Source organism: Equus asinus, chromosome X, assembly GCF_041296235.1.
Source record: "Equus asinus isolate D_3611 breed Donkey chromosome X, EquAss-T2T_v2, whole genome shotgun sequence".
Classification (NCBI taxonomy): domain Eukaryota; kingdom Metazoa; phylum Chordata; class Mammalia; order Perissodactyla; family Equidae; genus Equus; species Equus asinus.
In genome coordinates, this window is record NC_091820.1 from 133,585,249 (window position 1) to 133,602,068 (window position 16,820).

At 36.5% G+C, this 16,820-nt stretch overlaps 1 protein-coding gene across 1 annotated transcript; it reads left to right on the plus strand.

Moving 5' to 3' along the window:
• Positions 1–4,448: 4,448 nt before the first annotated feature.
• FMR1NB (FMR1 neighbor) lies at positions 4,449–16,569 on the plus strand. The gene is made up of 4 exons (XM_014864778.3): positions 4,449–4,583; positions 5,944–6,040; positions 14,758–14,909; positions 16,406–16,569. Exons 2-4 carry the CDS (start codon positions 5,955–5,957, stop codon positions 16,420–16,422), a joined length of 255 nt encoding a protein of 84 aa, XP_014720264.3. The 5' UTR covers positions 4,449–4,583; positions 5,944–5,954; the 3' UTR covers positions 16,423–16,569.
• The last annotated feature ends 251 nt before the right edge of the window (positions 16,570–16,820 follow it).

Genomic DNA, 16,820 nt, shown 5'->3' on the forward strand with positions numbered 1-16,820 from the left:
AGGAATTTTTCATGAATATCTGCAGATATATAGTTCCAGTGATAATCAGTGCAGTGTTCTTCATTTTTTGTTTTTTTCTTTTATTTATTGAGGTATAATTGGCATGTAACGTTATATTAGTTTCAGGTGTATAGCGTAATGATTTGATATCAGTATATCTTGTGAAATGATCACCACAATAAGTCTAGTTAACATCCATCACCAAACATAGAAATTTTTTTTTCTTGTGATGAAAAATTTTAAGATCTACTCTCTCAGGAACTTTCAAATATACAATACTGTATTAACTGTAGTCACCATGCTGTACGTTATATCCCCATGACTGACTTATTTTGTAACTGGAAGTTTGTACCTTTTGACTACCTTCACCCATTTCACCCACCTTTCACCCCCTGCCTCTGGCAACCACCAGTCTGTTCTCTGTATCTGTGAGTTCTATGCAGTATCCTTTATAATATCAATAAATTGTGAACAACCTAAATGTCTTTCTATGGGGAAATGGTTAGCTCAGTTATTATAGAGCCTTATAATGGAATACTGTGAAGTTATTAAAGATAATATTGGGAAATATTTAATGATATGGACAAATCCATGCTATGGGAGTGAAGATGGATATCCTTTCCTCTTAATATAGTAGAGGATCATGCAAATAAAACTAAAAGATGTTTGAAGAAGCAAGGAAGAAGGATAAGGAACCTTTTACAGTGTCTAAGGCCTTGATTTTTATCAGTTAGTAAAGAAGCCAGCATATTTGCCAAGAGTTTCTGTGATGGGATCTGATTTATGATTTAGTTGGAATACATAGTTTCCAAGTTGTTAATTGATTGGGCCTCTGAATGTCAATGCTGTTTGTCAGAGGCAGGTTCACTATTGTATAGCACAGCAATGGGATGTGTTGGCCTATAGTTTAAGCATTTTTAGATTTAATAGTTTTTCAGTTTCACAGCAGAATCATGTTCTGATAATTAATAATATCTGAGCTGTTATGAGATGAAAGTACAATATTTGTTAGCTCTTATACTTTCCATAATTAATTTAAGCAAAGGTGATTACTATTAACGGGTCATAGAAAGTGATAAATGCTTTATATGTTAGGATTAATAATTTCACTTTTTCTTAAGGATTCTCGAATTCTGTGTCTCCAAGCCAGTATGTTCTGTGGAGCAATGGAAATGCTAGTGGACCATCTCTGGAAAACACCTCTGCATGGGAAGCTCTGTTAAGTTTTTTCTTTCCAACAAGTAAGTTCTTGTTTGTTGTTTTTTCCCTCCCGTCTCCTTGTTTTGAAAATAGTAGTTAAATGTTTAGCAGGCAGTGTAGTCAATTGGCATTGGGGTGGGACAGACCTGAGTGTTAATCCTGACTTTGCCCTTTGCCTTAGGCAAGATAACCTTTGAACCTCAGTGTACTCATGTTTAAAATGAAGATATTTACCACAGAGAATTGTGAGGATGAACTGAGACAGTGTTTTTAAGCCATTCCATAAATATTTGTTACTCTTTATAAAATGCTTTTCCTTCACAAATATCTAAACCTTTCACAAATTACCTTAATGGCATTGCCTGAAATTTAATAACTGACCCAGTATTGTGAAATCGATGTCTTCTGTGGCATTAATCAAGGTACTTTGTGGCTCTAATGTTATGGAATATACCAGATGTTTTCCCATCTGTTTTAGTGATAAAAAGTTCAGGTTTCAAGTCACATCGTCTTTTTGTGATTCTGTATATAATGTGTTTATCAGGTACATGGTGACCCGTGAGAATTATTAACCACAAATAACACATTTCATTTTGTTCAGCATGTGGTACCCTTTCAAGGAGAAGATTAAAATAAATTGACAATGTGAATTACAAAGATGAAGCTTTTATTAAAAATCATGCAGAATTTATTCTAACAAAATTTGATGTACATATATAAACACAAAATTATATCCATTGTTTCATTCCAGACTCTACCACTAATTCTCCTGTGTCCTTGCATAAATCTCTTCATGTTTCTCTATACTGGTTTCATCAAGTGCAAAACAGGCATTATGACACCTAATACCACTGAGCATAGCAAAATAAATGAGATCCTTAAATGAATTAAAAATGCTGCCATGGTCAAATTGAGTGGAGAAAGAGAAATCTGAGAAAGAAAAGGTAGTATGTTGTGAAGCCAGAAGAATGGTTTAGTAAGTGCCAAAGTTGGTCATAAACAACAGCAAATGATTTAAGCTTTAGATCTTATGAAAATAGCAGATGTAAAAGGTCCCATGATTACTTATAATAACTACATTATACGAACACTGAAGCCACCTTTAAAAATAGTCTAAATAAGATACCTACATCCCCAATACTCCTCCAACCTGGTGCAGTCAGTTGAGTCAAAATCAATTGTGGGAGAGAACGTTTTTGCCCCACAAAGTCAAACTGTTCCATTTTAAGAGAAATTTCTGGCTTAGGTTTATTCAAATCTTTCAGAACAGTGATTAAATATTTATAAAATGTGTATATTGTCTTCTTTGAGAAGAATAACTACAAGTTCATAAGATGTAAAATATTTTTAACCAATTTATTTCTTCCTCTGTATAATTGAAAATGAACAACACTCTTCCCACTTAAGCACTAAAAAGAAAAAAGTATATCATTTTGTCATTAGGCTGTTGTTTGTAAAAGATTGATCTCTTGCAGATTAAAATGATAACCTAGAGACAGACTGGCAGGGAAGCTTGAGAGGTCGCATGATCCTTCTCCCTTTGGACAAAATTATATGCTTAAATGCGTAAACCTGATAAAAATTGTTCTACCCTTTTCTTTAAAATTACAAATATCTCTTAGTAATTTGAGTCTGAAAGTTAATTTTAGCATCTAGCATAAATCCCATCAGATGCAATTTAAGCATAAAATAAGAGAAGCTCAGCCTTAGAAGGGACTTTAGAGATCTACTCCAGTCTCTTCTGTGATTTAAAATCTCTATGATTTCCATTCCTGGAAAGTCGTCTTTGAACAATGCCAGTAGTGAGGAACTCAGCACACAGCAAGTCTGTCCCAGCTCTGAGCAGGCCCTGACTACTGTCACCCTTTTCTGGGTGTATAATGCCTAGGACTGAACGTGGTATTTCAGATGCAGTCCAACCTGGGGAGGAGAGTCACTCTGGGCCTGGCAGGATTGAAGAACAGATTGCTTAGAGTATATAACAACAGAGTAAGCTAAACTCTCATATGTCTAAAATGTTTGGGAAATGAATATCCAGGGCAACTGGTAATGCATTAATTTTGTAACCTTGCACAAGTTACTTTGATCTTTTATTTCTTTATTTTTAAAATAGAGGTTGTAAAACTCGTTTTGAAAGTTTGTTGTGAAGATTAGAAATAATGTGTGTAAAGCAAGGTACCTGGCACAAATAGGTGTGTAGTGAATGATAGCCATTGTTATTTTTACCTTAGCTTTAGGAATTGCCAGTCTTTAAGGAAGAGGACTATAATAAAATATACCAAAAGGTAAAAATATACTTATAATTATTATATTGCTCTTTGCTGATGTTGAAGTATTTTGGAATGATCATAAAACATCAGTTATTACTTTTCTAAGTCTGTAGTTGTTGACGGTGTTGGAGATTGAACTGAATCTATGCTGGCTTTTTAAGCCATACTGTAGACGTTTTCTTTTTGAATAAAAATCTGATATCTGCCTTTCTAAAGTTGTTTCTCTTATTTAAGGCAGGATGTTAGAAAAAGTCAGCTATTTGAGCTTGTGAGTCTTATAGATTCAAATATGTGTGAATTTATTGCAGTTGCATGAATCTTGGTGTTCACGCCATAAATCATTGCCTATTCAAAATTATGGAGTCATAACTTAAGGTCAAAAGGAAGACTCGTAAAACATACTGTAGTGCCAATATGATGTGTTCACAGAAAGTAGGTCAATACTAATAGTATCACTTACTTTACTCTTAGCAGTAAACTGTGTGAATTTTACTTACATTCATTCTTATTGATGCATTCAGTGAGTTTCTGTAGCTTATTAAAATTGAGTGAGAGGATATCTGTGGTATTATTTTAACAAGGTGTTAGTTTTAAGGGCATTTGGTCTGTTCTTGTTATTTAGCTCCTTCTGCGTTATATTTATATCACTACTACTCGGCTTATGATTTGTAGTCCTTGTAAAACTACCTTACCAATTACCTGTTAACAATTTCTATTTTTCTGCAGTTCATCTAGAATTGAAAATGTCATGTTAAATAACTTTATGGTAACTTTTAAATTAACTCTTATTTTTTCAGCATTCATCACTATTTGTATATGTCATTCAATATTTTCTTTACATATACCAGGTTAAATGTTTCTTTTTCTTTTTTAAATGTTTCTTTTTCTTTTTTGTCTTGCAGTAATTATTTAATTAGGGAAAGTGCTTGATAACCATGCTGAATTCTCTTTCTTGAATGTTTTTTCCAAAAGCATGCATTCCAAAGGAGAATCAGGTGGTGAAGGCCTGCAAGGATGACCTGCAAGATCTTAACCAGAGTGCATGTTTGGCACACAAATGCTGTTATTCTCTCGGGACCAGTAACTTCACTTGTTTTGCCCCATTGAAAGATAGTAAGTTCATCCTCTTACATTTATTATATTTCTATTTTTAAAAATCAAGAAATAAGTCACAATTGCATAAGTTTATATTTGGATCTCCCAGCTTAACACTTAAAGGGGACTCCCAGCCCTAGAGCAATATTGTCCCAAAAGGTCCTGAGGTGGTCCGGTCTTTATTTGTGAGCAGTTTCTGCTTAGCCCTTAGATGTGATACATTTTGCTTTAGTCACTCTCTGTCTTGTCCTAAAGATTCCAGGCTATATGAGATGTAACCCTCAATACCTGGCAGAAGATACCTCTTGGGCATGCCTTAGCTTACTTTCCTCTTCCCACCTTCTTTTCTTGAATAGAATTCTTCCCATTTATCTTGTCTTCAACATCTCAGTATGTAACAGTAGACTTGAATGTTTCTTGTTAAGGTCTGTTTATTAGTTTCTCCTTGTTCTATTGTTTTTGAATTAGGTTCTTCTCTTAAGATTTTTTTTTCTTTACGAAGTTTTGAGAACTAGACCATCTGTTTTTGTTCCTTCATTTGGATAGTGGGCATATATTACCAGTTTGGTCCCATGATGGATGTATTTGATATGATTAAACACTAACAAATACTACGAAAAGGATGCATGCAAAACAATGTCTTAGGTTAATATAGTCCCTATTCAATTTACAGCTCTTTGTTGAATATCTAGTATTAATAATGGAAAGTGAAACCTGATCATGAATATAGTATTGCACTTTTAACACTGTCACATGATGTTTATAATTCATTCATCAGTTTAGTCTTTATATTATGTGTGAAGAGACATTTGGTTCTTGTAGAGGGAAAAATTGAACCGTGACTTACAATTCCCCAATCATATTAGAATGTGTTTCCGAATGAGTAGAAGAATAAAATATGCTTATTTACCTGCAAATTATTGATTTCTTGTTTAATTTAATGTTTTATAATTTGGAAGTAAACATTTAAGAAGCCGTTCCTTCATCAAGTTAACGAGTCATAGATTAATTCACTCCGCGAGTGCTCTAAGATGTGTAGCACATGGCAAAAGAAAAAACAGGCTTAGGCCTGTATATTTCTTAAGAAATATACAATACGAGTTGTAATAATCTGTTAGCAAAAACAGTAGGATCATTTTCTTAAGGCTTTCATTGCTGGGGACCATGTATTTAAAGTGTAGTCTTTAGTTATATTTCAAGAACACTTCATAAACTCCTACTACTTATAGAATAGCAAGGATATTTACCTGTCATATAAGAATACCTCCATATTTTACTTTATTAACTGATAGTTTTTTTATAATGACTTTATGAAAGAACTCAGATTTGCTTCTCTTGCTTAAGTCATAAAAGTAACAGGATATAATTAAACCAACAGAGCCAACACAGATGTTGCGGATGTTTGGGCTTGGTGTGATCAGCATGATCATCCTGGGATGTCTGCCCATTTATTGCTGCTCTCTTTGCCGGAGGAGGTAGGCAAACATAAACTTTTATTTGCTGGTTGCTGAGTATACTTGGATTTTTCTGTGTAGACACGTTTATTCATATGCTCCAGAAACACAGGGATTATGTTTGGGTCCTTTTTGTTTAAAAGAGGGTATCTCAGGAAAAATGTAAAAGTACAGTTACCATAATATTTTTAAAAGACATGTTTTATTTTTCTGTAAATTTAAGGCATCCTCTTGCATAGTCTGTACATTCCCTCATCAAGCAAAATCTCAATTGGAAGGAAAAATAAATCAGTGAGCTGGGGGTGCATGAAGTGTAGCTGATTATTGACTACAACTCAAGGGATTCCCAGAAGTTTTAGTCTCCATCTAGTATATGGTCATCTACCATCAGGTCTTTTTTTTGAGGAAGATTAGCCCTGAGAAAAACCACTGGAGTAGCTTTCAGCATCACAGCAATGCACCGCCACCACAGTATGACAACCAGCAGATGGGTGCTGTGGTTCCCTGACCAGGAAATGAACCCAGGCTGTGGCAGAGCACTGAATCTTAACCACTAGACCACCAGGGCTGGCTTGTCCTAACTCTAGAGCAGGTGTCAGTTTCAGCTTGCTGCTTAGCTGAATTTCCAGGAACAACGGATGGTTAAGGGTGGATGGGGCACTGTCAGCTTTTCCTGGTAAGCTGATTTTAGAAGGAAGGGGAATAATTGTGTTAGAATGAAGATTCTATCCTTGATACCAAACAAGGCGCTTATATGGAGACCAAAGTGTGCTAAACTCCCCTTTTTGGGAGCAAGATCTCTCTTTAGAACTATCCTTTTAACTCATTTCCTGTTCTTCATTTCAAAGAATAAAGAGAGAGATAAAATATTATAGTAGGTAAAATAAATGGCCTCATAAGAGGAAAATAGATTCAGCAGTAAAATCAGTATGTAGTCATTTGAAAAAGAAAAGAAGCCAAACACAGTTACTTGTCTAAATCAGAGGGGCTAAAAGCCAAATGCAGATCGGCAGTAACAGTATCTGGGCCTCTTTGTTGGAAGAAGTCTTGAGGCATTGGAAGATGCTCTTCAGCTCCTCCTCCTGCTGGGTCCTGTCCTATATATTAAGTATACATTCCTTCAGGAAAATGCCGTTATAGCTCTCCTCTCTGCCTTCAGTCATAAGAAAAAAGAAATGATGTTTTGACATTTCCCAGCTCCTGCAGTTTGGACAGTTCCTTTTATTACAGATCACCTAAGGAGCTGACAACTAGCAAGGGCTGGAGGGATGAAAAATGAGAAGCAATATGAGCAGGTGGGAGAAATGAAACCAGTTTAGATGAAGAGGATAATCACTTTCCAGAGCCAAATATATTTCATTCTTTTGGTGCCTAGTTCATGCTTTCCATAATTGACCATATTCAGTCACTATTTGCTTGTGCTAGGTATTGTGGAGGGTATAGAGACGTCTAAGGCCATAGGCCCGACTTTTAAGGAGCTTAAATCTACCTTAAAATATATCCCAAGCATGACATATTAAATAACAATATAAGATGAAATATAATTAGGACTACAATGAGCAGTGGCAATAACTTACAAAAGTTCTGAGGCAATGGACGTCAAGATGGTTGAGAGAGAGCAGGGTCAGCTCCACTGTGGAGGTGCTATTTGAGCTTAGTTTTGAAGGGAGGACAACATTTGGGTTAGGTGGGGAGGGGGCCCTTCCACAGAATTCATTATATCTCAATGGGGTCTCCTTGCTATAGACCCCTTAACTGCTTGTCATTTCTAAGCAGAACTGGCTGAAATGCCACCTGGAATAATCTATAACTGAACCTCTAGTTTACTTCTATTCGACTTGAACTCAGGTGTGTTATGAATCAGGTACACTGAGAACCAGCTTGAACTGGTTGCACGTATACAAAAGGGAGCAGAGAGCATTAGTAAAAAGCTTTCTAAGAATTTGCTACTAATAGCCTTAGTAACTCACGTATAAGATGTGTTTTGAAATTCATTACGTCCTCAAGGTTATGTAAGATTTATTTTTATTCTCATTAATAGGGATCAGAAGGCTCATTAGGTTTAAGTGTCACTGGTAGGCTTAAGACTTACATAGAGCTGAAGGAAGAAAAAGATCAGGTGGATAGGGACAAAAGGAAGCAGGGTAGGGGCTCTCGGGGAAGAGAAGGAAAGGCGGGTGGCTGAATTATGCCCATTACAGTAATAGAGTGCTAATAACAGTAGTCTGAAGTGCCAAATTCAGTGTCTAATCTTTATTGGTTTTTAGATAAAGTTTAATCTGTATGCGTATGCCAGTTAAACATCTGTGTGTTATATAGTGATAGGATACTTGAGTGTGTACAATGCTTTGGTAAGGTGGAAAATTCAAACATTATAATTCCATGCCTATTAAACTCAGATGAAGTGCATTTTCATATTCTTTTTCATCCTATCAGATTGAATTTGTAACTCTGAATTAAGAAAAAATTCAGAACTCAGTCTGAAAATGACAAAACTATGTTTTCTTTCACTTAATAAAAAGCCATGCTTTTTTTAAGGTTGTAGATCATCTGATACACAGATGATGTAAATAGCACATCCCCCATACACTTTCAACGTTGCTACTTGCCAGATGGCTGTTACTGAAAATTCCTACATTTAGACAAATCTTGCTGCGTGATTCTCTGTATTATAATGTGGTTTTCATTATGCAGATAGTCTTAATACCACTTACTTTCTTAGAATGGGAAGTAAAGAATTGGGAATAAATGTGTCAAAAATTGCCTAAAAATCATCACCCATTGAATTTCAAAAATAGGCATTTACATTTTCAAATCCCCATGTTTGTGTGTTTCATTATACTGTACAGTATAATTAGTAATGTTATTTTGAAAAGCGTTATGCAGTAATTAGCCAACTGCTGAAAGGTTTGAAGTTCCTAGGATTATATACATATGAATTCAGAGAAAGGAAATAAAATCTATAAATTTTAAAAGTATGGCTAGGCTCTAAGAACTTTGAGAAAATATGATCAGATGAGAATGTGAGCAAACTGGAACCCTGCTCTAACATGAGTCACTGTAGATTTGAAATTCACGTAGAACTGGTTCTTCTTGGACCCTGTTCAAGGTAATTTAGCTGCTGAACTAATAAGAGAACCTCATTATATGTGGATTATATGTCTGAGGTGTTCCCATTGCAAGGACTCCAAGGGCAGCATTTTAGAGAATTCTGGAATAGTAGATATGATTAAAAAGAACAGTTTGTTGCCAAGTAACTAATAACTTCATTGCAAAATGCAGTGACCTTTTTTCAGTTCCCATCCAACTTGACCTTTTTGTCACGTAGTACACTGTTGACTGCTCCTGTCTTGAATCTTTCCTTCCTTGGATTTTATTGTTCTTCTTACCATTCTGATCCATCTCAGTTTGCTTTTCTTTCTTCTCCCAGCTGTGGTTGTTTCCCAAAGCCTTATTCTCATCTACCGGAGAATATTACAAGTTTGTAGTAGAAAGAACATTTAAAAAGACCTGAGTTCTAGTTCTGCCTTTGCCACCAGTTTTATGGTGAGCCTAACTTCTTTTGGTATTGCTTTTCTCATAATATTAGAGTAAATAATGAATTAAATAATTTCTAGGGTTCTTTCTGACCATAATATTCTGGGCGATTCTGCATGAATGATTCTTAAATCTGAATCCTGAAATCCTCACCTCTGCCTCTTCCATATTTCCAACCGCTCTCATGAATTAGATGTTCTGTCAGCACCTTAAATGCAACATGTGCAAAACTGAACTTATCTTCTTTGTCTCCCAAGTCGTTTCCCCTTGACACTTGTCCATTTCTGTCAGTGGTTTCATTGGTCTCCCAGGCTAGGAACCTTGGAATTATTTCTGACTGTTTACTTTCCTTTATCCTCAATATATAATCTGTTCTCTTAGTCACCCTGTCATTTTTTAGTTTCCTTTGGAATGAGTCTGGGATTTGTCTCTTCTCTCATTTTATAGTCACAGCTTAGTCCAGGCCTTGTATGCTGTCAGCTACTCTGCTGGGTAAGTGGTTTCAGGAGAGAAGCAAAAGGGAACCAAGATCTAGTAATCTTCAAGGGCTGCCATAACAATATCCCACAGACTGGATGGATTAACCAGTAGACATTTGTTTTCTCACAGTTCTGCAGGCCAGAAGTCCATGATCAAGATGCCAGCCAATTTGATTTCTGGTGAGGTCTCTCTTCCTAGCTTGCAGATAGGGATCTTTCTGCTGTGTACTCACATGGCCTTTCTTTGATGCAATGAAAGTGGGAAGAGAGAGAAAGAACAAGCTCCCTGGTGTCTCTTTTTATAGTGACTCTAGTTTTACCAACTGAGACCCCACCCTTATGACCTCATTTACCCTTAAATACTTCCTTAGAACCCCCATCTCCAAATATAGCCACACTGGGTGTTATGGCTTTAGTATATGGATTTTAGGGACACAAACATTCAGTCCATAACACAAGGCTAGCTAGCATCCAAAGGCAAAGGCAGGATTGGGAACTGAGGAAGGCATCATAATATGTCCAATCCAAAGAGTTCATACAAGAGAGATAATAACTGGAATGGGACTGCAAGTGGGATTTGGAAGATGGCTGGGAGTTGAGTCCTGGACAAGTTTCTTGGCACTTCAGTAGGAATGTATGGCTGTGCCCTTAGGAAGGAGGGAATTGAGTAAGGATGCTTGCTAGGCCGATTTGTACATATACCTGGGCTCCTAATCTGTTCCTTCTAATCCATCTTGTAATGTCCTGACAGACTTCTCTTCTGAAAATACTATTAGTTCGTTTCATTATATCAATCAAGAACTTCTAATGTATTCAAGAATATCTGGATTCTAGGCCTTGTGCTAGGTGCTGTGAAGGACAAAAAAAGTGAAGCAGATCATGCTGTCTGCTCTCAAGGGACATATAGTCTAATAAGGGATCTGTACAAGTATCCAAGGTAAAAAGTCACACTCTATAGAAAAGGTACAGATAAAACAATAAGAATGTTTGTTTTTTTCCGGTTTATATAGTTTTCTCACATACATTGTCTTATTTGATCTCTAAAACAGAGAGGTACAGGGAGGCTTGACTTCTTGCTTAAGATTTACATAGTGGTAAGGCAAGGACTCCAATCTCTCTTCCGAGTTACTTGCTGTTTCTACTATAGGAAATAGGAAGAAAAAAATGTAGATAAAAACACAATGGCATCTTGTTACTGCAAGTCCACTCAAAGTGCTGTGGCTTTCAAAGTCATCTATACCGGACTCATTCTATAACTCCAATATTATTTTTTGTAACACTCTGTATCTTTTGCTCCAGCCAGGGTGCTATCTTTAGTTTTCTTGGCATACGCCAGGCTTTCTTCTTACCTCTGTTCTTTTGCCCATGTTGCTCCCAGGCCTTGGGATTGTTCTTCTTCATCCTCTTCAGTTATTTGAATTCTTTCTAAATTGCAGCTGCCTCAACTCTTCCATGAAGTGTTTTGCAGCTGCTCCAGGTCCCAATATTTTCTCTTTTCTCAGGACCTCTTTCTGCACTTGTATTCTTTCTAACACATAATTATCCTTTGTTTCCTGTTGTTAGTTTTCTTTCTCTGGTTAAATTGTAACTTTCATAAGGACAAGGGACCAAGCTTCATATTTCTTTGAGTCCAGGACTGTGTTTCCCAAAATGGAGTCCCTGACCATTATCATCATCATCCCTGGGAGCATGTAAGAAATGCATGTTCTCAGCCCCCACCCCACCTACTGAATCAGAAACTCTGGGCTTAGAGCCCAGCAATTGGTGTTTTAACAAGCACAACAAGTGATTCTCATGTACACTCAGGTTTGGGAACCACTAGTGTCTAGGCCGTGTAGTAGGCAATTCGATATATAATGATTGAAATAATCTAGTTAGTCATTTCTCTGGATTTTCTGACTATCTTTGTGACTGCCAATAATAAGTTAAACTTATACAATTTTCTATGTATAAAATTGATGTTATGTTCTTTAAATTATCTTAAAGAATTTATGTTTATATTAATGAATTAGAGATTGTTAAGAAACATGAAAAAATCAGCCCACTAGACCAGTATTTCTCAAACTCTGGTCTGTAGATGGCTTCTATGGAAGTAATCTTGGGAATATTTGACAATACAGATTCTTGGGCTGTACCCAAGCGATTCTAATTTAGTAAGTCTGGGTCTTTGTCTCCTGCCAATCTCTGCTTACTTCTACTTGGACTTATTTCAGTGTGATATAATTATCAGCCTTATATCTGTCTTCTCTTCTAAATTTTAAGCTCTTTGAGGGCAGGTCCCATGTCTTATTCATCTTTATGTCTCTAGTATTTAGAATAGTATTTATTTCATAAACGAGCTATTGTGTCAGTCCGTGAATGAATATGGGGTAACTTGGTCTGTACATTTCAAGTGTGAGTATGCTGGCCACAATATATGACATTTTATATGAAAAGAAGAAAATCACTTCTAGGACACTAGACAAATCATTTCAACCCTTTTTCCCCTTAGGCATTCTCATTATATATTGGGTGGCATATCTAACTTTGCATCTCAGAATGTTAGAAGGCTGAGCCTAAAACCAAGTCCTCTGCAGCCTAGAGCAGTGCACTGGCTTTTGAAAGTAATAAGGCTGTGTTACATTTTTCTTTGTTAATTGAGGTGCAATGTACACTATTACATTTAAAATAAAATCTATGGATAAAGAAAACAGAGTCATTTTAATTGTTTAAAGTAAGATATATTGAAGTCACAGCATTAGAAAATATGTCCTTCATTTCTTATCTAAAATTCTGAAATTCAGAAAGTTCTGCAAACCTAAAGCTTTTGTCCTAACTCATTTGGCAACAGAACTGAACCTGACCTGACACTCTTTCTAGTCATTATTTAATGCTTATAGTAAGTATTCATTTATTTTGTTGCAGAAATATTGCTGTGTTTGCTTATGAGATGCTACCCCAGACCCCATGACAGTATCATGTAATATTCAGTATGTCATGCCATATTACCTTTCTAAAATCCGAAATATTCTGCATTCTGAAACACATCTGGCCCCAAGGGACTGAGAACTATGTAGTTGTTTCAGTTATTATTTTTTTTGAGACTGCAGTTAAAAAACACCGTGACATAAAGAGGCCATAGGTAAATCATATATTTTTGGCCTTCACCCACTATTTCATTTATGCCTGGAGATCTTTTTATGGTTAATTGAGAAAAAGGTGTTTATTTGCTCCACATCTGTCTTACCTAGTAGAGCTCAGTGACAACTCAGTAATGCAGTTTTAGGGGAGAAAAGTGAGTATTACCTTCAAAGTCATCATTTGAAAGGCAGGCTTGTCTATCTCTGGGCCCCACATGCTCAGAATCTGGTTGCTCAGTATAGCTAAGTAGCACTGTCAGGGGTCAGGTGTCCTCTTCTGTGTGCTACCTAGCATTGAGCTGAGGATAGGAATATGTATCTGTCACCTATTCATCATATTGAATGCAAATCTTTCTTTCTTTCTCTTTGGTTTCCATCTTTACCTCTGCCTTGAGCATTTCTATGTTTTTCTCCTTGGCTTGTGTTTAGGTCTTTAGAAAGTGAAAGCTCTATAAACATAAAAATCAACTAACATTTCCTGAACACCCATTGGGTACCAGGCCCTGTGGAGTATAAAAAGTTAAGAGGTAAATTTTTAGCCTGAAGTTATTTCCAAGCTCAGAGGGAAAAAAGAGACAGGTGAGCATAGTGGATAGAGATTGAACTTTAGACTTAGGCAGATTTGGATTTGAATCCTGGCTTCACTACTGAGTAGTCTGGAGGCTTTGGGAAAGTTGCTTTCCTCCTCAGTGCCTCAGTTTCCCCATCTGAAAAATGGAAATGATAGAAATAGTACCTGCCTCATCAAGTCATCATGAAGACTAAATGAGATCATGTACATGAAGTGCTTATATCCAGGCCTTGACACATAGGAAGTCTATCATGATTGTCGTTATTAGTCATTATTAGCTAATGCTGCAATGTGGTCTAATGGAAAGAGTCTATACTTTAGAGTCAGACAGACCTAGGTACAAATGCCAGCATCTCCGTTTACTGGCTATGTATGACCTTGAGTGAGTTATCTTACCTTTCTAAGCCCCAATTTAATCATTTGCAAAATAGGAAACACAATATCCACCTTTTAGGATGGTTGTGAGAATTAAATGAGATAAAGTATGTAAAGCACCTGGCCAAGTTCTTGTCCTATGATAGGTTCTCAAGTGCCGCCCTTCACCCACTGTCCACGCAAATACAAGGAAGTACAGGATTGAATACCAAATGATGGTAATAGGGGAAGTCCAAAATTGTTAAATTGTAGATGCTAATATAATGTAAACTATTACTATTTAGTTTTGAAGTTCATAGGAGAGAGGTATCCCTATAGGCTAGGAGTGAAAGGGAAGGCTTCTTAGACAAGATAATAGAAGCTGGGTCTTAGGGTGGGTAACATTGATGTCAGCAGAGGGAAGTAAGACAGCACTCCTGTTGTGATGGATCAAATGATCAAAATGACTGTATATAGAGTGACAATAGTGATTACAGTAATAAATATGAGTGAGCCAGATGTAATACTTCCTATCAGATTTATTAAATCTTGTGAGTTAAACAATCAGGTGGAAATGTGTAAAGAGTTATGTAGGCAAATAACCTTTTCCTTCTAATTTACCATTGTTATTGTTCTATCACTGAAATAAGGTTTCACTTTGAACTTTTAATATTACAGCAAATGGACCAATCATTTACGAAGGAAAGTTAACAGAGTTTTAAAGGATTGGAAGAAACAAAGAAACAGACTAAAGAAGGATACTGAAGTAGTAGGGGCAGTAATGGAAGATGAGAAAGGACTAGATGATGGCAAGGAGCAGGAGTCTAAAGGTAATTGACAATAAGGTATAAAGTTGGAGTATTTAATATTTGATTCTTGTTACCATCATCTTGGTTTGAGTGATGCTTATGTTTTACCCCACAAATGTTTGGACCACAGGAGTATCGGCTTCTGAAATGATATTATCACTAGGGATATTTGGATGGTAGGAAGGCGGACAAAAATGTGCCAAGTTGTTTGGGTACCACATTATTTGGTGTATGTAGTTCAGCCCTGCAGGGGAAACAAAGAAATGGAATCTGCCTACTCTGACTCTGAGGCTCTATGATAGACACCCTTGATAAATAATAATGGCCATAGTCCCCCATATGTGTTGACCACACTACATATCCAGGAGAGGGAGCATAGCCTCAGGAGTCTGACAGCTCTGTGATTGAATCCTGGATCCTAGCGGTTAATCTCAGCTACCTGCTCTCCAAACTTACACAATGCAGTATTAGAAGAGGTTGAGAGAGGGGATCCCAGAATCAAACACTAAGAACTCCCGGGCCTCACTTGCACAGGCTTACAGATACCCTAGCCTTGGCTTGAGCCTCTGCTTTTCAAAATAATTGTGAAGGGCTGAGCAAGAATAAAATGGTTGGTGAGAAAAGAGGTATACTTCAGAGTACTGGACTGGGAGTCAGGAGATTCGGGCTATTAACTAGTGGTGTTTCCACGGGCAAGTAACTTAACCTTTCAGCTCCTCGATGCCATCAGCTGAGATTTTCTTGTGTAGCTTAAACAATAGAACGTCTGTGAAAATGCTTGAGAATTGCAATGCGTTACTCAAATTTAATGTGTTAATTTCTAGCCTCAGTTACAGAGAAGCAGAGATTAGAAGAGCAGACCATTGAACTTAGGCTCAGGAGACTCTGGCTTTAGTCCCAGTTCTGCCATTGTTTACAGTGGGGGCTTGGGAAAATCCCTTAATTTTCCTGGGCCTCAGTTCACCAAGCTGCAAAAGGAGAAGTTTGGACCAGATGAATAAGAAAAGTGACTTATCTCAGAAGAAACAAAAGAAAATCCTTATATAGTATTATATGTGTGTGTATATAGCATATTTCTTATATAAGGTGATACGTAAGTGTATATAATAATAATCATACATGTATATTATTATACGTACCTATGTATTACTTTGTGTAAGTTTAATGCAGTACATACATGTGCATATGTATGCATGCACACACACGCACACATATGTGACATTATAACTAGACAAACAAAACTTGATTTCTGTGGGCCATTCATTGGGGCATAGAAGTTAATTTTGTTATTCAGAAACTGTCATTGCAATGGTATTTGCTATAGTGTATTTTGTCTGTATGCCTCACAGTAAAATAAGATGATGATACACTGGCAAACTGAAAATACATGTTAGTCATAGCATTCAATATATAGGGTTTGAGAACTTTTTTGCAGTCATTTCCTTTTATTACAAAGTGTGAGGTATGTATACTAGTCTTTCTAAGTTGTTTAACTCCATTTTACTTTTCTCCTGTAGCATTACTTTCCCAGTGAGAAGAACGCAAACCATTCAGAGCACAGGAGACTGTCCCAGTCGTCTAAACCTGACGGAGCGTTTTTGAAGGACAAAAATTAGTTCTTATTTTTGTCATGTTTACTTCCAAATATAAAATAAAGTTGATAGTTTTGTTTTTGTGCATCAAACCAGAATCCTGATTCTTTTTATTAAAAATAATTTCTATAGAATTTTAAATGCCATATGACAGGCACTGGTGGTGTTTCAGGCCCTAGATAGTGACGAGATTTTTGCATCTTGGGTTATGTTATCAACGTATACTTCTGTTGGTGTTAAATAAGGCGGAGATTTTGTGTTGTTATTCACCTTCTAAAAAAGTGGGGGCAAAAACCCAGTGATCATATTTTACTGTATATGATACTCTATTCATTTTGAG

Bases quoted from the DNA above. Each gene is read 5' to 3' on its own strand.
- FMR1NB (XM_014864778.3), top strand. From the start codon at position 5,955: ATGTTGCGGATGTTTGGGCTTGGTGTGATCAGCATGATCATCCTGGGA. The intron at 6,041-14,757 runs GTAGGCAAACAT...TTAATATTACAG, and splicing joins TGCTCTCTTTGCCGGAGGAG to CAAATGGACCAATCATTTAC.